The sequence below is a fragment of the Hoplias malabaricus genome, chromosome 8, assembly GCF_029633855.1.
Source record: "Hoplias malabaricus isolate fHopMal1 chromosome 8, fHopMal1.hap1, whole genome shotgun sequence".
NCBI lineage: Eukaryota > Metazoa > Chordata > Actinopteri > Characiformes > Erythrinidae > Hoplias > Hoplias malabaricus.
Genome location: NC_089807.1, coordinates 44,050,482 through 44,073,113, shown reverse-complemented (window position 1 = coordinate 44,073,113; position 22,632 = coordinate 44,050,482). Strand labels below are relative to the sequence as shown.

The following is a 22,632-nucleotide window of genomic DNA, read 5'->3' as shown; positions in this document are numbered from 1 at the left end:
TACACAAGTACAGAGGCACCAATAACTACTGAAACACCTATTTACACAAGTACAGAGGCACCAATAACTACTGAAACACCTATATACACAAGTACAGAGGCATTTACCACTGTAACTGATGTATTAATGACTACAACTGAGGCACCAATAACTACTGAAATACCTATATACACAAGTACAGAGGCACCAATAACTACTGAAACACCTATATACACAAGTACAGAGGCACTTACCACTGTAACTGATGTATTAACGACTACAACTGAGGCACCAATAACTACTGAAACACCTATATACACAAGTACAGAGGCACAAGTAACTACTGAAACACCTATTTACACAAGCACAGAGGCACCAATAACTACTGAAACACCTATATACACAAGCACAGAGGCACCAGTAACTACTGAAACACCTATTTACACAAGCACAGAGGCACCAATAACTACTGAAACACCTATATACACAAGTACAGAGGCACTTACCACTGTAACTGATGTATTAACAACTACAACTGAGGCACCAATAACTACTGAAACACCTATATATACAAGTACCGAGGCACAAGTAACTACTGAAACACCTATATACACAAGTACAGAGGCACCAGTAACTACTGAAACACCTATTTACACAAGCACAGAGGCACCAGTAACTACTGAAACACCTATATACACAAGTACAGAGGCACTTACCACTGTAACTGATGTATTAACGACTACAACTGAGGCACCAATAACTACTGAAACACCTATATACACAAGTACAGAGGCACAAGTAACTACTGAAACACCTATATACACAAGTACAGAGGCACCAATAACTACTGAAACACCTATATACACAAGTACAGAGGCACTTACCACTGTAACTGATGTATTAACGACTACAACTGAGGCACCAATAACTACTGAAACACCTATATACACAAGCACAGGGGCACCAGTAACTACTAAAACACCTACATACACAAGTACAGAGGCACTTACCACTGTAACTGATGTATTAATGACTACAACTGAGGCACCAATAACTACTGAAACACCTATATACACAAGTACAGAGGCACCAGTAACTACTGAAACACCTATATACACAAGTACAGAGGCACTTACCACTGTAACTGATGTATTAACGACTACAACTGAGGCACCAATAACTACTGAAACACCTATATACACAAGTACAGAGGCACCAATAACTACTGAAACACCTATATACACAAGTACAGAGGCACCAGTAATTACTGAAACACCTATATACACAAGTACAGAGGCCCTTACCACTGTAACTGATGTATTAACGACTACAACTGAGGCACCAATAACTACTGAAACACCTATATACACAAGTACAGCACCAAAAAATACTGTGAAGCACACTACAAGAAAACCAACCACTCGTACAAAACCAACCTCAAGAACAAGTGCCCATCCAGAAAGTACTGTGAAGCACACTACAAGAAAACCAACCACTCCTACGAAACCAACCTCAAGAACAAGTGCCCATCCAAAAAGTACTGTGAAGCACACTACAAGAAAACCAACCACTCCTACGAAACCAACCTCAAGAACAAGTGCCCATCCAAAAAGTACTGTGAAGCACACTACAAGAAAACCAACCACTCCTACGAAACCAACCTCAAGAACAAGTGCCCATCCAAAAAGTACTGTGAAGCACACTACAAGAAAACCAACCACTCCTACGAAACCAACCTCAAGAACAAGTGCCCATCCAAAAAGTACTGTGAAGCACACTACAAGAAAACCAACCACTCCTATGAAACCAACCTCAAGAACAAGTGCCCATCCAAAAAGTACTGTGAAGCACACTACAAGAAAACCAACCACTCCTACAAAACCAACCTCAAGAACAAGTGCCCATCCAAAAAGTACTGTGAGAACTACTTCTTTAACTACTAAGAAGAGAACTACTAAGAGAGCAAACCCAAAGTCAAGTGAAAATGAAAAAATTCTTAAGAAAACTACTTCCAAGGAAAAAGTATGGCCAAAGGTATGGCCCAAGAAAAAGGTATGGCCCAAGAAAAAGATATGGCCAACAATCACAACTAAAACAATTCCAGTTAAACATATACATCCAAAACCTCATAACCACAGATGAAGATGACTATGACTTTGACCATGACCATGACTAAAACAACCCCAACTAAATGTGCTCTATAAATTCATGAGAGGACTACTTCCAAGTGCAGAATATCTTCAACAACTACACATGCAGCACCTCCAAAAAGTCCTAAGAGAACACCTTCTGAGATTAAAATACCTCCAAACACAACAACTAAAGCAACTTTAACTGCAAATACATAGCCATATTGTCCTGAAAACTACTTCCAAGTGTAAGTTATCTCCAGCCATTTTAACTAATATGACCTTACTTAAAATGCATGTCGCAAAATTCCTCTGAATCTGGGATCTCCAACCACTATAACAGAAGCACACTTAAGTGCACAATCAAAAATTTCTAAAAGTGTCATTTCCAAGAAATCTCCAAACACAACAAAGAAAAACAACCATAACTACAAATAAACCTCTATAAACTCTTGAGACCTAAAAACAGTGGCTACAATCAAGTAGGCAATACCACGTACAGCACCAACAACTACTGAGACTAGTACTGCCAAACGTACACTGGCTTCAACCACACAGACAACTATTCCACAAGTACAGCTCCCACCACAACCACTGAATTTACCACAAATACAAATCTAACACTGTATTAATCAAGTACAGAGGTTCCAATCTTCTTCAGAGTATGACACAAGGGTTTAAACAGATCCATTACTTACCAGGTGGAGCTGTAGATTGTGGAATATGGGAACTCAATAATAATATTAATACATTTTTATTTGAAAGCACCTTTCAAGAGACCTAAGGACACTGTACAATAGATAATAAAAAGGAAAAATAAACATATGTAAATACACATACATACATGCATAGACACTTACATAACCATAAAGACATACACATAATATCATCCATATGCTAGTTTAAAAAGATGAGTTTTGAGTCTGGTTTTAAAAACATCTACAGATGAACAAGCTCACAGTTCGTCAGGAAGACTATTCCACAGCTTTGGACCCACAACACAAAATGCTCTATTTCCAATGGTGCTTAGCTTAAAATGTGGGACCACAAGTAAATGGAGGCTTGAGGACCGAGGAGTACGCACTGGAGAGTATGATTGAAGTAAACTACTTAGATAAGAAGGGGCAAGGTCATGCAAGGTTTTAAACACCAACACAAGCAATTTGTACTGTATACGGAACTTCACTGGAAGCCAATGCAGATGACTTAGGACTGGAGTAATATGCTCCCATGATCTTGTATGGGTCAGCACCCTAGCAGCAGAATTCTGCACATACTGCAGCCTGCTCAAAGCCCGAGCAGGGAGGCCACACAACAGAGCTTTGCAGTAGTCGAGTCTGGAAGTTACAAATGCATGGACTATGGTCTCAAGTGGTGGTAGCTTCTCTGCATGCTACACCCAGCCACAAAACATCCCTCTGAGCAGCAGATCTTCCACCTTGAGTAGATCCATGTTCATGAATCTCCTGCTGCCCTTTCACCTCCCACCCCTGGACACCAGCATTAGGCAACCACTCTAGTCCCAGCCTCTGGACACCAATGCATACACACCACACCGGTTCCCATAGCTGGGCAACAACACGCAGAAATCACTGCGGTCCCCACTGCTGGACATCAACATGTGGTAATCTCGCCATCCCTCACTACTGGACAAAAATGAGCTCACCCATTTTAATTCATTAAATATTTGACTATATCCTTGATTTAAAATGTATACTTGAAATAAGGAATGAGTACTCGTCTACTCGTCTACCCCAGTAATCATCAGCAATCTATCTAGAATCAGTTTATCAAACCAGCTAATCTTACACACAGTAAGTTATCCCAGTCACCCCTCTGCTCCCAAACAGTCTCTAATATTTGAAATGTATGTTCGATTCAATACCACTAACAGATCCCAGAAACTTTACGCAAAGAAAGGTTTTTGATTTCAAAATCTGACCCTAGTTGTAGTTGTAGTACTGTAGTACAATTTGTGACAACCTTCAGAATTAGCCCTAACAAATTACATAATTTCAGGGCAGACAGGAAAATGGGGTGGTTGGTGTGTCTATTTAAGTTAAACCTGCAATCTTACTTGGCTTATGCTGAAATCTTATTTATTGGCTTATTGTCTTATTTCACTTCTTCATACTTACATCTTAATTGTTTTATTAATTTGTTTATAATTTATCTTACTGGATCTCTTCAAACTGTAAATGCTCAACTGCATTAAAAACCCACAATGCATTTCCAAGTGAATATAAAAGTTCATAGTAAGTAAAAACTCTACATGCATCTAAAGCCTTAGAAGTTTGCACAGGTCACAATAACAGCTTTGTGGTGGATGGATTAAAGCAGACCTCTTTCATACATTGACTCAGACATTCTGATTTTAATATGAACTAATGCATCCAGTTACCTGAAGGAAGGCTTAGAGTACCTCCTTCTCAAGCAGTTGTTTACTGAACCAACATTTTGACTAAACTTTAATAGATCTAATTGTGTCCAACAAATCTGAGAATATAACTTCTACATATGCATTTGACCCTGGCATTAGTGGCTAGCTTCCTATCGGATGAATTAGGAACACTAGCATAAAAAAGAATTTATAAAAAAAAATTTATATATATTTATATACTTTTGTTATTTGACTTAATATTTGAGTTATGCTTTGCTTAGATTAGACATTTAGTCTTGGATTATTTCTTATTTGTAATGTATCGTATTTGTTTATATTATATACCTTTGAATCAATATTTGATGTATTATCACAGAAACATCATAATTGGGGATCACCTTCAATGTAATCCAGGTTTAAATAAAGGTTGATTGATTGACAGATTGATTGATTCATTCATTCATTCATTCATTCATTCAACAACTTCAATACAGTCTCTGAAACCATCACACCACAAATACCAACAATTACAGGTTTATGACGAATAGTTGTTGCAGTCCTACTAGATTAACCTACCACTGCATCCTCACAGACAGTCACCCGGAGGAAACCCACGCAGACACAGGGAGAACACACCACACTCCTCACAGACAGTCACCCGGAGGAAACCCACGCAGACCCTGGGAGAACACACCACACTCCTCACAGACAGTCACCCGGAGCGGGAATCGAACCCACAACCTCCAGGTCCCTGGAGCTGTGTGACTGCGACACTAACCTGCTGCGCCACCATGCCGCCCGCATTTTCATTCAGAATTAAAATAATTGTCTGGATTTCACTTCATTTTGTTCTCTTGTAGCTCCATCTACAGTAGTTTCACCAGCAAGTCCAACCAGTCTGCTGGCGACTTCTCCAGTACCTCGGAGCAGCATTGGAGCATTTTATAAAGAGCAAAAAGGATCTGTGGTTTGTTAGTCATTTTAAAGCTTTATTTAACTGGCAAAGCAAAAAGATTAGTTGTTTCAATCTTATTTTTCAGTTTTGTGGTGTTTCTTCTGTGAGAAGAGGCCAGTGTGAGTCTGGTTTTGTTTTTGTTCAGTGTGTGTAGGACACATCTTTGAGCATGCTCCTGCAACAGATCATGACTGATAGGGGATTATCTGGAGGTTTAAACATCATGTATCCCATTCACAACAGCCTCTTCTAACGACACTCATCTACTTTTATCATAAACAACTAATGAATGCTAATTCTGTGAAATAGTTTACATTTCATTCATTACATTCCTATCATTAGAAAAAAACAGTGTGATTCATTTTCATGTAAATGTAATGCAGGCAGTGTTTGTTATATTTTTGTTCACTTTCACTTTTATTCATTCTGAAGTATGTGTTTTGTCTGCATTAAGTAACACATTAATAATTAACAGTGTAATTTAGCAAATATATTAAACTTTATTACATTTTATATATATTATAATTACATTACATTATACATATATTACATATTATTCAATTTATTTCCCAGTGTCAGTAATTCAAGATTATCTTTAATAATTTCATCTTAATTTCTTATGCAAAGTATGCAAACCTTTTTCTACTAATAGTCATTCCAAATGTAGGCAAATGCCATATATAATAGATTCATATGTGCACTTTATATGCAAGAATTCTGATCTGTTACTCTTTAATTACTGTATGTTTCTGTCATTAAAATATTTATTAATAAATCTGTTGTTTTTAAATGTTTCCTATCACTATGTAAAAGGTGCCCAAATCATCATTTATTGTTGGCTGCATCATCTACTGTAACAGCAGGATTATCATTAGCAGTAGCATTCAAATTTGAGGGTGGTGAATGTAGAATCTGTGATATTTGTATGTGTTTATATTTACTCTAGGCATCCTTTATGATTGGATGCAGAATTGGCAGTGGTAATAGTAATCATACCAATAGTGTACTGCTATATTAATATTAGTATTAGTAGCAAGTGTAGTATTATTACTGATATTAGTAGCTGTAGTTTTAGCTAAAGTATTGACAGAAGTAGAAGTAGTTGTAATTGTACTGACAGCATTAGTATTGACAGAAGTAGTGGCGGTAGAAATAGAGCAATATATAGCAGTAGTGGTAGGGACAGTAATATTTGCTGTAGCCATCCTAGTACTAGAAGCAGTAGTAGTGGTAGAAGTAGAAGTTGTTGTAGTTGTATTGACAGCAGTAGCAGTAGTAATAGTAGTAGAAGTAAGAGTAGTTGTAGTTGCAGTAGTACTAGTTGTAAAAGTAGGAGCAATTGTAGTCATAGTGGTAGACATAGGATTATCAGTGTAGAGTTATATTAGCAGTAACAGTAGTAGTGGTAGAAGTAAGAGTAGTTGTAGGACAACATATAATTTAAAGGCATTTTTACATTAATAATATACCCCTAACTCTTGTATAAACGTGGCATATGGTGCCCTCTGCCGGCTCCCTGAATGATTGTTTTCATCCCACACAATAAGACTTAGCCTTGGCAGGACTCTTATTTTGAAGTGTGTGCAGCGGAAGCGGGTGTCAGCATTTTTCTCTGATTTTCTACGGCTTTTGCTGATTTGAAAGGTTTTTCTTCTGTTTCTCTTTATTCATCCTTTCTTCCGTTCATTTCTTTATTTTTCCAACTCTTCGTCCCTTCGTGTGTTTGTAGTTGTTGTGTTTGATTGTGGAGTTTTTCTGGCTTTCGTTTTGATCTTTACCTTATTGGTGCTGCAGTGTTTTCTTTTTCATGATTGAACATTGGTTTGTTTGTGTTGGTGTTTTTTTTCGTTAATGAGTGTTTCGAGTATTGATTTATGCTTCTGTGTTGATTTGATTGTATTTATGTTTGTTTTATTGTTTGTGTTTTGAGTAGGGTGTTGTTTGTTTTTATTTTATTTGTGTTTCAGTATTTGCTTTCTTTTAGTTGTTTGAGTGTTGTTTTGTTTGAGTTTTGTGGGTATATTTTGTTTTTGACGTATATGTGTTTGGTTTTGTAATTCTTAATCTGTGGGTTTCTGGGGTTTGACTATTTTTGATGGTTTGTGTTTGAGTAGATACATGTGTTGGGGTTTATCTGATTGTTTGTGTTTGAGTATTGTGTTTTCATTTGTATTTTTGAGTTTCCTTACATGAGTTTTTGAGTATTTCTGTGTTGTAATATTTGAGCATTTCTGAATGTTGGGAGTATTTGGGGTTAAGAACTTAAATATTTTGTTTGAGTAACAAACAGTTAAATGCTTCATGAAATTTAAACTTGTATTGCAGTATGGTTATACTGTTATTAGTGTGGTGTATTTCAATTTTTAAATACACTTAATATAAAATAATTTGTCTAGAGACTGAGAGAATACTTAACAGACCTGTCAATCTGCTGCTTGCCCTGGCCTCCTCCTCCTCCTCCTCGCCCTGGCCTCCTCCTCCTCCTCTTTGCCCTGCCCTCCTCGATCAAGTTAACTTTAGCGGTCCAGGGCCAGGAGAACTCGGAGGAAGATTTTTGAAAGTGGTTTGTGATTCTCAGCTTTAACCCTGTCGCTAACACACTCCTCCAGGTCCAGACTCTGAGTTTAAGGCAGGGACTGGTGTGGGTTCCTCTCTCTAACAGCTCGGTACCGCTGACGTGCAGCTGACCCAGGGCGCTACTTGGCGGTTCTGCAAGGTGTAAGTGTGTGTGTGTGTGTGTGTGTGTTACAGGATGGAGTGTTTGTCAGGTGTGGAGCTGCAGGTGGCGGCGGTGATGGAGGTGTATGCGAACGCTGCGGTGGCGGAGATCTGTCACCTGATGAAGGGGAGTCTGACTCAGATCCGAACTGAACTCGTCTCTCAGCAAAAAGAGAACCTCGCTCTGAAACGCAAACTGAAGATGATTGAGATCAGAGAGGCCTTTTATAAAAGAGCTCAAAAACTCAGATCTCCAGACTCTAAAACACCAGGTAGGAACAACACCCCCCCCCCCAACACACACACACACTCACTTTCTCACATAACACACACACTGTCTTACACAACACACACAGATGCTTACACTTCCCTGTGATTCTGCAGACAATTGTTTTTGTGAAAGTGAACTGAGTGTGATTTTATAATAATAAATCAACTTTTTCATAATATTCAAATTTTATGACCAGCACACGTGTGTGCGTGCGTGTACGTGTGCCTCCTCACGTGTGTGTGCGCATGCGTGTGTGCCTCCTCACGTGTGTCTCCTCGTGTGTGTGTGTGTGTGTGTGTGAATGTATAAACAGTACTACATAAAGTAATAAATAACAATAACATGGTCAGAGACCAGAGGTTTTCTGTCTCTTCTTATTTATAATCTGTTACGTTATAGTCCTTGTTTTAAGGGAATTAGCAGCAAAATGAACCAGTTCTTGGTTTTAACTTCCTCTGTTCCAGCTTTTCTTTAGAACACGCAGAAGGTGTGAGTTTAGAAAAAAAGATCATGTTTTGGAGGAACTCTCTTTTAAACACAGATCAAAGTGGGTTTAAAAATCTCTGCATTTTTTTTTACTTTATTTGAAGTTCACCTATTTCCCCAACACCTCCTCTGTGTGTGTGTGTGTGTGTGTAGGAAGAACAGTGAGGGTGAAGATCAGATCTGTGGATAATCAGATTTCCTCTGAAAGTGCAGAGTGTTTAAACCCGGCTCCCGCACACGAGGTACGTACATCACCCAGAGAGCGCTGCTGTGTCCTCATCGGTGCTCATGCTGAACCCGGACGGAACGGGAGATGGGTTTAAACGACTTCGCGGTCTGAAACAGAGCTGAACAGTTTGTGGAAAACGTGTAACTGAGGATTTTCAAAGCAGTCGTAAAATGATGTCTTTGTGAAGTGTGTTTGGGTCGAGGTGGTGACGTCTGAACTCCTTTCATCTTTAAGTTCTCTCTGTTCTGTTCAGTCGTGTTTACCAGAGAACAGCGAGGACGCGGAACCAGACGTTCTCATCATTAAAGAAGAGAGAGTGGACAACACCAGGAAGACAGAACCAGATCTAGAACACAGCCTGGGGGTAGAACGTAGGTGACATAGCCTTTCCCTTTCCCTAACTCTTCCGGAAAAGTTGTTAATTCACTGGAGATTGTATTTAAGAAACAGCAGAGTTTGTGTTTCAGTTGAAGAAATTCCGACATTTAACCCAATCCATGCAGTGAAACACACACACTCACACTAATGAACACTAGGGGGCAGTGAGCACACATGCTGGGTTTTAAACAGCACCCAACGTGAACCCAGTTTTTACAATTACTGTAGATCAACTGAAATGGGATGCTGTGGAGCAGCTGAACATGAGCCTAAGATGTGTGTATAGCTTCCCACCTTTGGGCTGTGACTATTCTCTGTGGTGATGGAGCTCCATTCAGCCCTTTGGCACCTGGAGCTACAAGTGTCCATAATCTTGCGGCTGTGTATTTGACCTGTCATTTGCTTTGATCTGCGAGTGTGGTGATGTGTGTGTTAGTGATGTGTATTTCTTTTTTTCTGTAAATAAAGCAGAGAGTCAGTACAGTGTTCCTGAAGAGAGAGAGCACTTCCTGCAGCAGAACACCGTTCCAGTTTGTCCACAAGAGGTCAGTAAAGGCTTTACTCTCTCTTCCTCCAGTACATCGTTACAGTCTTCAGTCCTTGGGTGGGAAAAGAGTGAGATTATCGTAATGGAACTTTAAAAAGCAGGATTAATTTGAAGTAATAAAGTTCTCTTAATTTAAGTCTAGTGTGGCTTTGGATTTCCCTCCACTGGAGCCCCTTCTTTTCTCCCTTGTTTTAATATTTTCCTTAAACGTAAACTATTCATGTTCGTTCGGGACTCCAATGTTCTATGTATTGGCTATTGTAAGAGGTATTTAAATATAATGTGTTATTTTCGTTTGTCGTGTGGTGTCTCAGTGCCCTGATGGTGACGGCGAAAGGCATGAGTTTCTAAAAGAAGAAAATGTGGAGGAACATGTTGCAGAAAATGACAGAAATTCACAGAATGTTAACGGTATTTTCTCTCTCTCTCTCTCTCACACACACACACTGCCTTTCTCTCTCTCTCTCTCACACACACACTGCCTTTCTCTCTCTCTCACACACACACACTGCCTTTCTCTTTCTCTCTCTCTCTCACACACACACTGCCTTTCTCTCTCTCTCTCTCTCTCTCTCACACACACACTGCCTTTCTCTCTCTCTCTCTCTCTCTCTCTCACACACACTGCCTTTCTCTCTCTCTCTCTCTCTCTCTCTCACACACACTGCCTTTCTCTCTCTCTCTCTCTCTCTCTCTCTCTCTCTTTCTCTCACACACACACTGCCTTTCTTTCCCTCTCCCCCTCTCTCTCTCTCACACACACACTGCCTTTCTCTCTCTCTCTCTCTCTCACACACACACTGCCTTTCTCTCTCTCTGTCTGAACTGTGTAAATAATATTGTTCTCTCTCGGTTGATCAGGTTCTCCTGCTGATGGGAGACATTCTGCAGCGGAACCTGAGGCGGAACCATGTTCTGCCATTAACTCTTCATGGGACAGTAACAGATTTGAGGAGGCGGGTCACAGTATGACTTTCCCAGGAGACTGCGGCGAGTTTTATATCCACCCACACACTGGGGAGTCCATGTGTCACTATGGGAACAGCTCTGGCGTTCCCAGCGTTCCGGACACTGTTGCTTTTACGTCTTGTGAGGAGGAGCTGGTGGGGGTCGGACGAACAGCTTTGATGATGTCTAAAGCTGACGGAATGGGCTCCCAGGGCCCTGTTCTTCAGTTTAAAGCAGGGTTCCCCCAACAGATGATTGTGAAGGGAGATGGAGCTGGGGCCCAGGTCTCCCTTCCTCAGTTTAAAGCAGAGGTCTCTCCACAGATGGCGGCTAAAGTGGACGCAGCGGGGTCCCAGGTCCCTCTCCCTCAGTTAAAACCCGGTTTAATGAATCAGGGCAGGTTTGTGTGCAAGTTCTGCGGGAAGCCGTTCGGGAACCCCAGCGCCCTGGTTCTGCATCAGCGCGTCCACACCGGGGAGAAGCCCTTCTGCTGCCCGCTGTGTGGAAAGCGGTTCAGCCAGTCGTCCAGCCTCCGCAAGCACCACAGCATTCACCTCGGGGTGAAGCCCTTCCGCTGCGTCCACTGCGGCAAACGCTTCTCCGACCAGAGCAACCTCCGCAAACACCTGACGGTCCACACGGGCGAGAGGCCCTACACCTGCATGCACTGCGGCAAGTCCTTCAACCAGTCGTCCAACCTCAAAACGCACGCCAAGATCCACACCCGCGAAAGACCCTTCACCTGCCAGCGCTGCGGGCACAGCTTCGCCCACAAGAGCAGCCTCGCCAAGCACCAGCAGACCGCCTGCACGCTCCTGCAGGACCCTTAACTACCCCCCCTCCTGCTTCAATTAGGGTTAGTGCAGAATCGCGAAGTCCAGGCCACTAGGTGTCAGTAGAATCACTGATTCATATCGTGAAGGAAGCAGTAACAGGTTGTAGTTTTCTGTTTGTGTTGTGCACTGAAGGATGAAGAAATATTATAAGACTTAGGAATAATTTAAACGTAGGGCATGGTACTTAGTAAGAATGTGTTATGATTTTATTATGTGCAGTGTCTCATTAGTTATTGGGCTTCGGTTCAGTTTATAAAGAAAGTTTTCTGCTTATTTAAAAGCCTTTTGTCTTTTTGATTATAACCTACATCTGAAAAGTGCATGCTGTGGAGTTCATGTATTAGTTGTTTTTGTTGTGAGTCCTGTATTCACAATAAATGAAGTGCATTAGTTCACGTCGATCAGTGACGTTAGAGTTACCCCCTGTTTTCAGATAGATAGATAGATAGATACTTTATTGATCCCCAGGGGAAATTCACAGATTCTCCACAGACTGTAGCTCTACGTTCACTGGCTGTAATCTGGTTGTTGCTCTGAACGCTGTAGTTTCACCCTGTTCTTCAGTGGTCGGGACAGCGGTTGATGGACTGTTCGCTTGTGTTACATCTTTAATTGTAATTAAGCAGTAATTCCATTAGAAAGACGTGTCCTGTGTAATAGTTTGGGTTTGTGAAAACGGAATTCACGATCTTTTGTGTTTGTTTTTAATGTAACTTTAGGTGCAAATTGTTTTATCAATTATTCAAACACACAAAAAAAATTTGAATCTGTGTTGATTCGGCGCTGCTTCAGAGACCGCGCTCTCCACAGCGAAGAAGAACTGTGCTCTTTGTTTCTCATCACATTTAACGTTTTTTATGAATTTACTCGTTTTCCACTAATTATTTACTTTGTCTCTTTTATTTTCACTTTTTACCGTTTGATCTCTTTATCTCTGTTTATTGTTAATCGTTTTTATTTGGACTGAGACATAAAATATAACCTTTGAGACTCTCAGCTTCTGCCGTGTTACTGTTCTGTTATTTTTATATTTTATTGTTGTTTTATTCAAAGCAGGGCTTTAACTTGCAGCAGGTATTTTTCAGACCAATGTTCAGCTGTGATTTAACCAAGTTACTTTCTGTAAAACCCTGGGCCTTGTTCCACAAACGGGGTTTAGGAGTTAACTGGATAATTTAAGCCCAGAGTTCAGGAGTCTCTCAGCTCTTTTCCTAATGAACACGTTTGGTCCGAGGCTGCAGTCACACACTACTCACGTCCAGCCGGAGGGGGCGCTGCAGGCGGGCGTCAGACTCCTCTATGGACACAACAACATTGGGGTTAATTTTACAAATTGAAAACCTGTTTTAAAAAAATCAGTGAGCCACACTTTAATAGATAATTTATAGAAAATGACCAAGTGCCGTTGAGAGGAAACAAACTGTTGTTGTTGTTGTTATAAATGAACCCATTTATTCTGTTTTAACTTTCACTCCATTTCCACTGTTTTAATTAAAGCACAGGGGCAGATTGTGTTCTGCAGGCAACTGGGGGGCTCTCGTCCTCAGGGGGCTGCTCACAGCGTGAGAAACAGGTCTGAAATGGCGTTCTAGAGTGAGGGAAATCTAGAACCTGAACCTGTGGTGTGTTCCACGTCGTTTGTGAAAGCACTGACTCAGAAGACATCACCACCTCCACACTCTGCAGATACTGACCAGCTGTAAAATTAAAGCCACCTCCTTGTTCCTACATTCATCATCGATTTCACAGCTTTCTCTGTAGTTCTACACACACAGTGTAGTCTATCTGTGGCTCTGCATACTTTAACCCCCCTTCCCCCTGTCCCTCAGCGCTCAGGACCCCCACAGAGCAGGTGTGATGTGGTGGTGGATCATTCTCAGCGCTGCAGTGACACTGACGTGGTGGTGGTGTGTTAGTGTGTGTTTTGAAGAGTGGATCAGACACAGCAGTAGCTGCTGGAGTTGCACACTTTTAAAAACCTGTACTGATCATTTTTGTGTTATTTCACATAATAAACAACGCTAGAATTTTACACATAAACCACAACATTTCTAATATTTTTAGTTGGAAAAAAATATAACTCCATTGTTATTGCTCTAAGGACTAGCGCCCCCTCCAGGTTGTGTTCAGGCCTTGTGCCCGGTTCTTCCGAGTATTACTGCTCTGACAGTGGTCTGCAGGTATCAGAGCACATGTAATAAACCTATTTTAGACAAGGCTGCCCCGGTATGGAGACCCGCTCTGTGGAGCATACACTGTTTCTTTCAGTCAACGGCTTGGTTGATTTTTCACAGTGAATTTAAATCTTAATCACATTTTCTAGAAGACTCTGTGTTTCATGTGTCAAAGTTTCCATTTATACTTTCTTTTATTTCATTTTCTATGTTTAAGATGAAGGAATATTTTAAAGAGCATAGCAGTGACATTACTGATTTAAAATAGTGCTTGGTTTAAGTTACTGCATGAATCTGAACCAGACAGATTTGTAGTTAATAATAAATTCCAGATGAACAGACCACACCGTCTGAGCAGAGACTTCATTAATGAGGAGTTTACAGAGGAAAGCCCCGCCCTGCAATGACAACATTCACATTGTTGGAAAGTTCTCATGAAGATATTCACAATAAAAATCTTAATCGAATTTCCCTCTGGGATCAGTAAAGTGTCTAATACAGTCTTTGTATTTGAGTGAAACGCTACAATCCCTCTGTGGCACTGGTCTGGTTTCAAACGTGGAGTTAGTCCCTCTCCGTTCAGACCGCGACAAACCTGCTGCTGGAAAAGTGCTGCAGCCGAGAGAAGGATAATCTGAATACGAGTTTACCATCTGTGCCCGTGAACAGTAACCGGTTACAGACTCCGGTGTTCCGTGGCAGAGCTCAGGTCAGGAGCTGCTGGAGCAACCCTCTCTTCTTTATGAGGGAATCCAAGCTATTAATCTCAGAAAAGGTCTGTTTTAAGGTGGTCTTAAAGGCACTTGTGTGTCTTTAAAGACGTCCAGTGCCTGAAGTTCTTCCCACACTCTGAGCAGAAATACGGCTTCTCTCCGGTGTGAATTCTCTGGTGCGTCCTGAAGTTAGACGCATGGCGAAACTCTTTGCCACACTCTGGGCAGGAGTACGGCTTCTCTCCGGTGTGTATTCGTTGGTGTATTCTGAAGTTGGGTCTGTTGCGAAAACTCTTCCCACACTCCCTGCAGTTATAGGGCTGCTCTCCGGTGTGAATCCTCTGGTGGCGGTGCACGCTGCGCTGGTCGGTGAAGCCCTTCCCGCAGTCCGGGCAGTAGAAGGGTTTTTCTCCGGTGTGAATCCTGTGGTGCAGACTGAGGTAACTCTGAGAGTTAAAGCTCTTCCCGCACTCCGAGCACTGATAGGGCTTCTCTCCGGTGTGAATTCGCTCGTGCTGCTGAAAGGCGCTCATCTGATGGAAACCCCTCCCGCACTCAGAGCAGTGGTACGGCTTCTCTCCGGTGTGAATTCTCTGGTGTGTTCGGAGATTTCGTCCACTAATGAAACTCTTCCCACACTCTGAACAGAGGTGTGTTTTCTGCTTCTCTGTGTTTCTCTGCTTTTGTCCGTGAGCTGAATTCATACCGGAGAAAGCTGTCGGAGCTCTTCTCACATTAATCTCAGCGTGAACGTGATCCTCCTCAAAAACACGCTGCAATAAATACGATCTGTTCTGGAGGACGAAGAAGAAACAGGTTCAGAAACAGGGTTTCAACAAGGGCTCTTCTTGACCACACACACACACACACATGAAAACTTACATTTTATACACAGCAAATTCATTCATTCATTATCTGTAACCCTTATCCAGTTCAGGGTCGCCGTGGGTCCAGAGCCTACCTGGAATCATTGGGTGCAAGGCAGGAACACACCCTGGAGGGGGCGCTAGTCCTTCACAGGGGAACACACACACACAGCAAATTCACCAGTGTTAAATCAACACCATTAGTGTAAATATGTAAACTTTTCAACACTCAGTGTTAACACTAATCGTATTGATTGATTCACTGGTGAATTTACTGTGTAGCAAATAAATAAATTACAAACAGAAATTGAATACATATACAGTGGAACCTCTACTAACGAACTTTCCAAGATACGAACCAGGCATTTAAATATTTTTTGCCTCCACCAACGAACCACGACTCTAGAAACGAACCCGAGCCTCCTCCGAGCCGGTGGCTGGAAAGGGCCACTGACCCCAATAGGCGAGTCTCCCAGCGCCCCCAGACTTGAGTGAGCTTTTAAGATTAGCACATTGTAGCTTTAGCAATTTAGCATTAGTGTAAATAGCAGACACTGAAATTCGTGCTAAGTTAAACCGTATCTACGCTTCGTCTCCCCACATTCACCCTCCTACTCTCCGTTATTCCACCCACCCCCCACCTCCCGTCATACAGCCAGTGCCTGTGTTACTCCTCCAGCCAGTCGTCACGTCTTCAAGGTAGCGATGTGTAACCACTTACAACTTTATTATTTCTTTTTTATTTACACATTAGAGGAACTCCATCAGAATGTGTGTGTGTGTGTCTGTGTTGCCCTGTGAAGGACTGGCGCCCCCTCCAGGGTGTATTCCTGCCTTGCGCCCGATGATTCCAGGTAGGCTATGGACCCCCCGCGACCCTAAATTGGATAAGCGGTTACAGATAATGGATGGATGGATGGAGGAACTCCATCACTCCAGAGAACACAGTTCCACACCAGTGCTGGGGGTTATACTCCTCTAGTCGCTCCAGCACAGGGCCTGGTGACGTTTGGCTCATGTGCAGCTGCTCTAGAGCGTGTTCTTGTTTAATCTTTCAATTTTAACCTGAAAGAGCTGTGTGCCGTTCACTCAGAATAAACAGCAAAAATAAAATATCATAGAAAGGATTATAGCATTAAATACAGTAAACAAAAAAAAACGTTATTCATAAATAATTATACAATTATTTATAAATAATTTAGAAAAATAACATTAACAATACAGTAATAACACCGCGGTAATAAATCCTAGTTGTTGAAGGAAGCTGAGGCTCAACAGAAGTTTATTATTATTATATTTTTATTATAGTGAATATTTAGTAACTCCCACACCACAGATCGCATTAAACTTAAAGGTTAAACGGGGAAAATAAACATACGTTAAGGAATAAATGAGGAGGTAAAGGAGTAAACAAAAAGTAAACGAAGAGTACATCTATAAAAACTCACAGAGAGCGGGCTATTCTTCTCCGCTGTTACTGCGCCGTGCAGAGCGCGGTTACTGAAGCAGCGCCGCCTTTTGGACTGCAGTGGGAGTTACTCAGTTCTACGTCACACCCGTTTTCAGGAAAGCCCCGTCTCCTGCGCTACGATTGGCCAGTTTAAGTGTGTCATAACGGTTTCAAGATAAAAGTCCGAATTATCACAATTTTCTTTTATATTCAATAAAAACACATTTAAGTTTAATGTTTCATTTTTATATTTAATATACTTTATTTTTATTCATAAAATGAGTTTTATGACCACAGCGTATTTTATACAAATAAACAGCTTTTAAAAACCAAGGAACATTTTGATTAAAGTTAGTTCAAGGGAAAGAACAATAACATTTTAATGTACTTTTACACAGAAAACACAAATATTTTTTGGCAAAATGTAGCGCACAATTCTTTTCTCCATTTTCACAATTCTTTTTTTCTTTTCATAAGTGTAACATGTAACATTAAAAAAGCGAAATATAAAATATGCCGTAACGTTTACTCACTGCAGCATTTTAGGTTTATAGTGTAAAAATATACAGGTTCCCACACACACACACACACACAGCAAATGAATACACTGTTTAGTAATTAGTATTTATGAATATATATAATTTTAAAATAAACTTTAGCCAAAATAAATAGTGCTTATTTTAAAAGATTTGAATAAATACATCCCCTAAACAGACCCTTAATTAATAAACACATAAAGACTCCTGGAGGAGAACAACATGTGTTTAGCATCAAAGCGTAATGCTAGTGAATTAGTGAATGTTTGATTATTGTGACGACTATAATCTTCATTAGTGACAGAGAGAGAGAGAGAAAGTTAAAGTCAGTTACCCACTGAAATTAAAAACATGATTTAAAAGTCTCGTCTTTACCTGCTCATAAAACATCTGTATAAATCAGGTCATTTATGTAAATCATATGCAGATGAGGCACTAGTAAACAGCTTATTTTCATGCACAGAAGCTGATCCCTCAGCTGCGCTCAGATTTATTTCTACTTCGTATGGAAGGTTCAGGAATCGATGAATTTGAATTCATCGCTCACTTTGCGCCAGTGAGACCAAATACTGAGCTCTGATTGGTTGTTCTCAACAGGTCCCAGTATTCAAGACCAATCCAGAAAGACGGGGGGAAGTCGGATGTGTTTCTCTCAGCGGTGTCTGATTACACATTGTGAGCATGTGATAAAGTTTTCAATCTCAAATCTGTGATGGAACTCAAAACAATGTGGTGATAAATATTCATTTGCTGCACACTTTTTGTCTGTTCATATTTTTTTTCCCAAAGAAGTAAAAGCCTTGTAATTTCAGACGAGGCTCCGTTCACGCTCCTCGACAAAGATTTGTTTCTAGAACACGCAAAAACACCAAGTGGGAATTAAAAACCTTCGTGTGTAAATATCCCTCAGTTTTCAAGTGCACTGTGTTGCGTGTTGTGTAGGGAGTAGGGATCCATTTGGGACTGGTCCTGTTTGTAGCCAGAGTGAATACACTGATGGACCTGGAGGTGTCCCTGCTGGTGAAAACTCTTCCCACACTCGGAGCAGTAATACGGCTTCTCTCCGGTATGAATTCTCAGATGTGCCAGAAGGTTTCCCTGCTGATGGAAGCTTTTGCTGCACTCTGAACACTGGTATGGCTTCTCTCCGGTGTGAATTCTTTGGTGAGTTCTGAGATGAGTCTTTTGCCCAAATCTCTTCCCACACTCGGAGCAGGAGTATGGTTTTTCTCCGGTATGAATTCGCTGGTGAGTTCGGAAGTGACTCTGTACAGAGAAACTCCGTCCGCACACAGAGCACTGGTATGGCTTCTCTCCGGTGTGAATTCTCTGGTGTATACGGAGATGGCTCTGTACGGTGAAGCTCCTCCCACACTCTGAGCAGTGGTAGGGTTTGGATCCGGTGTGAATTTGCTGGTGAAGCTGGAGATAATGTCGGTCGATAAAACCCTTCCCACACTGAGAGCAGTGATACAGTTTCTCTCTGGTGTGGGTTCGCTGGTGAGTTAGGAGGTGACTCTGCTGATTGAAAGTCTTCCCACACTCTGAGCACAGGTACGGTTTCTCTCCGGTGTGAATTCTCCTGTGTGTTTCCAGATGATTGAGTCGAATGAATCGCTTCCCACACTCGGAGCAGCGATGGCGCCTCTCTTTGCTAGTATTTCTTGTCGTTCTTCGCAGAGCGGTTGCGGACTGTGTTTCAGAGCTGGAGCTTTCTGTGGACTCCATATTTCGCTTATTTCAGTTTATGTCTTTACACCGCGCTGAAACCATGTCCCTTTCCCTGGTGAAAGCTGGTGTTCTCCATGCATCGAGGAGAACACTGACTGTCGCTTCACGTGTTGATTATGCTGACTGACTACATGCTGCAGATTTCCCGTCTTTCTCCTGACGTGCCGTGGGTTCAGGTTGGACCCGAGGAGCTGGAGACGACTGGACGTCACTCTCCTGGAAAAGAGGAAGAAAAAGCTCATCTTTCAAAAAGAACAAACGCTATAAAACATATTTAATAAATGTATCTTCAGTCAAAAGAATTTAAATCCTTTATTTTTAAATTGTTGCAAACATTTTATAAACAGATGTTTAGACTAATGCATGTGTTAAGTGAATTGAAAGTGTGTTCAGGCCTCATTTTTACAAAAGCAAAATATGTTCCACTTTCTTTTGAAACAAACAATTTCCTGCCCCTGGAGGTAAACAAAAAACAATATAAACTATAGATAAGGCGATTAAACGATAAATAAAAAGAGCAAAAGCAGTGACAAAGAGGTAAAAGATTAAACGAACGGTAAATAATGAGGAAATTTGTAAAAATGTTGAACTCACAGAGTGCGGCCTGTTCTTCTCCGCTGTTGTTGCGCTGTGGAGAGCGCGGTCACAGACACAGCGTCGCCTTCTGGACTGCCGTGGGATTCACTGTATATTACATCACACCCGTTTTCAGCAGAGCCCCGCCTCCTGAGCTGGGATTGGTCGGTGGTTGAAATAGTCAGGACGCTGATTGGTCCGTGGAGAACCGCGTCATCAGGGTGCAGCAAATGGAGGATTAATAACTACACTGCAGAGCTTGTGTGCAGAAATAAGCGAATGCGAGTAGGAGCCAATTTTTAGCAAAAGTAGAAACAAACGAACTGTGTAATCATTGTTTACTGTAATAAAAACCAAGGGAATATTACATTATTATGATTTGTGTATTGTGGCTTTAGGCCAGAGCTTAAGAGGAGTTTCAGGAGAGAAATCTGCTTTTATTACAGTAGGGGGTGCATTAAAACTGTCTTTTTTTGCTCCGTGGAACACTTCCACAGTTTTAAAATAAAAGACATGAATTATTCATTCATCCTCTTCACTTCAGCAGCTGGGTCCAGGAGAACAAAGAGATCCAGTTCTCTGCAGGGCCCCTACTCTACTAACTCCACTCGCCTGTTCTCCTCCTCCACCAGGGGAATCGGGTCCTGGTTCTGGAAGCGGGTTCTTGTTTAGTGGCTTTTCTCTCGTGGTTCAGAGCGAGTCGAGTAGGGACTAAACCGTGGCGTGTAAACCTTGCAGAGCGCTGATTGTCCAGAGAGAGTCGTCACTCTACGCCACGCAATGCAGACGACCAGCACCAACTCTCCATCTGTAAAATCTCCAGCTGCAGCAGAGATCACGTTTGTTTTTATCCGACTCACAGTAGAGAACACTAGAGTCCAGTGAAGTCCAGTAGAGTCCAGTGAAGTCCTGCCTCAATGATTATCATCCCGTTGCACTCACACCGGTCATCACAAAGTGCTTCGAGAGGCTCGTCATGAGGCACATCAAAACCCTACTTCCCCCCACACTGGACCCTCTACAGTTCGCGTATCGTCCTAACCGTTCAACAAACGATGCCATATCCACCACGCTGCACCTGGCACTCACCCACCTGGACAAGAAAGACACATATGCCCAAATGCTGTTCATAGACTTCAGCTCAGCATTCAACACCATCATTCCTCAGCACCTGATCGGGAAGCTGAATATACTGGGCCTTAACACTTCTCTCTGCAACTGGATCCTGGACTTCCTGACTGGGAGACCTCAGTCAGTCCGGATCGGTAGGAACACCTCCAGCACCATCACACTGAACACTGGAGCCCCCCAGGGCTGCGTGCTCAGTCCACTGCTGTTCACATTGCTGACCCATGACTGTGCAGCGATGCACAGCTCAAATCATATCATCAAGTTCGCTGATGACACGACTGTGGTGGGTCTCATCAGTAAGAATGACGAGTCAGCATACAGAGAGGAGGTGCAGCGGCTAACTGACTGGTGTGAAGTGAACAACCTGTCTCTGAATGTGGACAAAACCAAAGAGATGGTTGTAGACTTCTGAAAAACAAGGGGTGAGCACTCGCCGCTGAACATCGACAACTCTGCTGTGGAGATTGTCAGGAATACCAAATTCCTTGGTGTTCACCTAGCGAATGATCTCACCTGGTCCACTAACACCAGTAACATCAAAAAGAAAGACCAGCAACGCCTCTACTTTCTGCGAAGGCTGAAGAAGGCTCATCTCCCCCCTCCAATCCTCACCACTTTCTACAGAGGCGTCATCGAGAGCATCATGACCAGCTGCATCACTGTCTGGTTTGGAAACTGCACTGGGGCAGATCGCAAGTCCCTCCAGCGGATCGTGAGGACAGCTGAGAAGATTATCGGTGTGTCTCTTCCCTCCATCACAGACATCTACACCACTCGCTGCTCCCGCAAAGCACTCAGCATTGTGGGAGATCACACACACTCTTCAACCTACTGCCGTCTGGAAAAAGGTATCGAAGCATTCGAGCCCTCACATCCAGAGTCCGAAACAGCTTCTTCCCACATGCTATCAGACTCCTGAACACCTAGAGACTGAGACTGGACTGAAGAAGCACACACACACAGTCTGTTGGACTGTAAATGAGTGTACTGTTCACACATATCCGGTTTACATCATGTTTACATCCAGTTACCGTTTACAGCACAAATACACTTTAAATTGCAGTGTCTCTCTCTCTCTCACCCCCTCCGTACTTATGGTTTTTGCATTGTCTTGTATTACATTGTATTGTATTGTACTGTAGGGACATTGTTTTGTATTTTCTTAGCCATATCTTTTGCACTTTAATGTGTATGCACTGTTTTATGTTTGCACTAGCTTTGCACTAGTCGCACTTTAATGTTGTGTACTGTCTTAGGTAGCACCTTGGTCCTGGAGGAACGCTATTTCGTTTCACTGTGTACTGTAAACACTGTATACTGCTGAAATGACAATAAACTTCTTGAACTTGAACTTGAACTAGAGACCAGTAGAGAACAATAGAGTCCAGTGAAGTCCAGTAGAGTCCACTGAAGTCCAGTAGAATCCAGTGAAGTCCAGTAGAGACCAGTGAAGTCCAGTAGAGACCAGTGAAGTCCAGTAGAGTCCAGTGAAGTCCAGTAGAGACCAGTGAAGTCCAGTAGAATCCAGTGAAGTCCAGTAGAGTCCAGTGAAGTCCAGTAGAGTCCAGTGAAGTCCAGTAGAGACCAGTAGAGTCCAGT

The 22,632-nt window shown here is 42.0% G+C and overlaps 2 protein-coding genes across 4 annotated transcripts; one reads left to right on the top strand and one right to left on the bottom strand.

Annotated features, from left to right (window-relative positions):
* The first annotated feature begins 7,028 nt into the window (after positions 1 to 7,028).
* Positions 7,029 to 13,525, top strand: si:dkey-56e3.3 (uncharacterized). Of its 3 annotated transcripts, none has more exons than XM_066678597.1 (7): positions 7,029 to 7,087; positions 8,195 to 8,433; positions 9,072 to 9,160; positions 9,401 to 9,518; positions 9,997 to 10,070; positions 10,387 to 10,483; positions 10,934 to 13,525. In XM_066678597.1, the coding sequence occupies exons 2-7, from the start codon at positions 8,196 to 8,198 to the stop codon at positions 11,848 to 11,850; spliced, it is 1,533 nt and encodes a 510-aa protein (XP_066534694.1). In that variant the 5' UTR covers positions 7,029 to 7,087; position 8,195; the 3' UTR covers positions 11,851 to 13,525. The 3 variants fall into 3 exon arrangements, with proteins under 3 accessions (XP_066534694.1, XP_066534692.1, XP_066534693.1); XM_066678595.1 differs by having other exon boundaries at positions 9,994 to 10,070; XM_066678596.1 differs by lacking the exon at positions 7,029 to 7,087 and having other exon boundaries at positions 7,689 to 8,433; positions 9,994 to 10,070.
* A 768-nt stretch (positions 13,526 to 14,293) lies between these two features.
* Positions 14,294 to 20,048, bottom strand: LOC136705227 (zinc finger protein 665-like). Its single transcript, XM_066678598.1, has 3 exons — positions 19,921 to 20,048; positions 18,567 to 19,542; positions 14,294 to 15,398 (listed from the first exon to the last, which is right to left on the bottom strand). The coding sequence occupies exons 2-3, from the start codon at positions 19,321 to 19,323 to the stop codon at positions 14,824 to 14,826; spliced, it is 1,332 nt and encodes a 443-aa protein (XP_066534695.1). The 5' UTR covers positions 19,324 to 19,542; positions 19,921 to 20,048; the 3' UTR covers positions 14,294 to 14,823.
* Positions 20,049 to 22,632: the final 2,584 nt, after the last annotated feature.

Coding starts and splice junctions, on each gene's coding strand:
- LOC136705227 (XM_066678598.1), bottom strand. CDS start 19,323: ATGGAGTCCACAGAAAGCTCCAGCTCTGAAACACAGTCCGCAACCGCT. Junction 15,399..18,566: donor TATTCACTCTGGCTACAAAC/AGGACCAGTCCC, acceptor AGAAGCAGAAAA/CACACCTCTGTTCAGAGTGT.
- si:dkey-56e3.3 (XM_066678595.1), top strand. CDS start 8,196: ATGGAGTGTTTGTCAGGTGTGGAGCTGCAGGTGGCGGCGGTGATGGAG. Junction 9,161..9,400: donor ACCCGGCTCCCGCACACGAG/GTACGTACATCA, acceptor TGTTCTGTTCAG/TCGTGTTTACCAGAGAACAG. Junction 10,484..10,933: donor AAATTCACAGAATGTTAACG/GTATTTTCTCTC, acceptor TCGGTTGATCAG/GTTCTCCTGCTGATGGGAGA.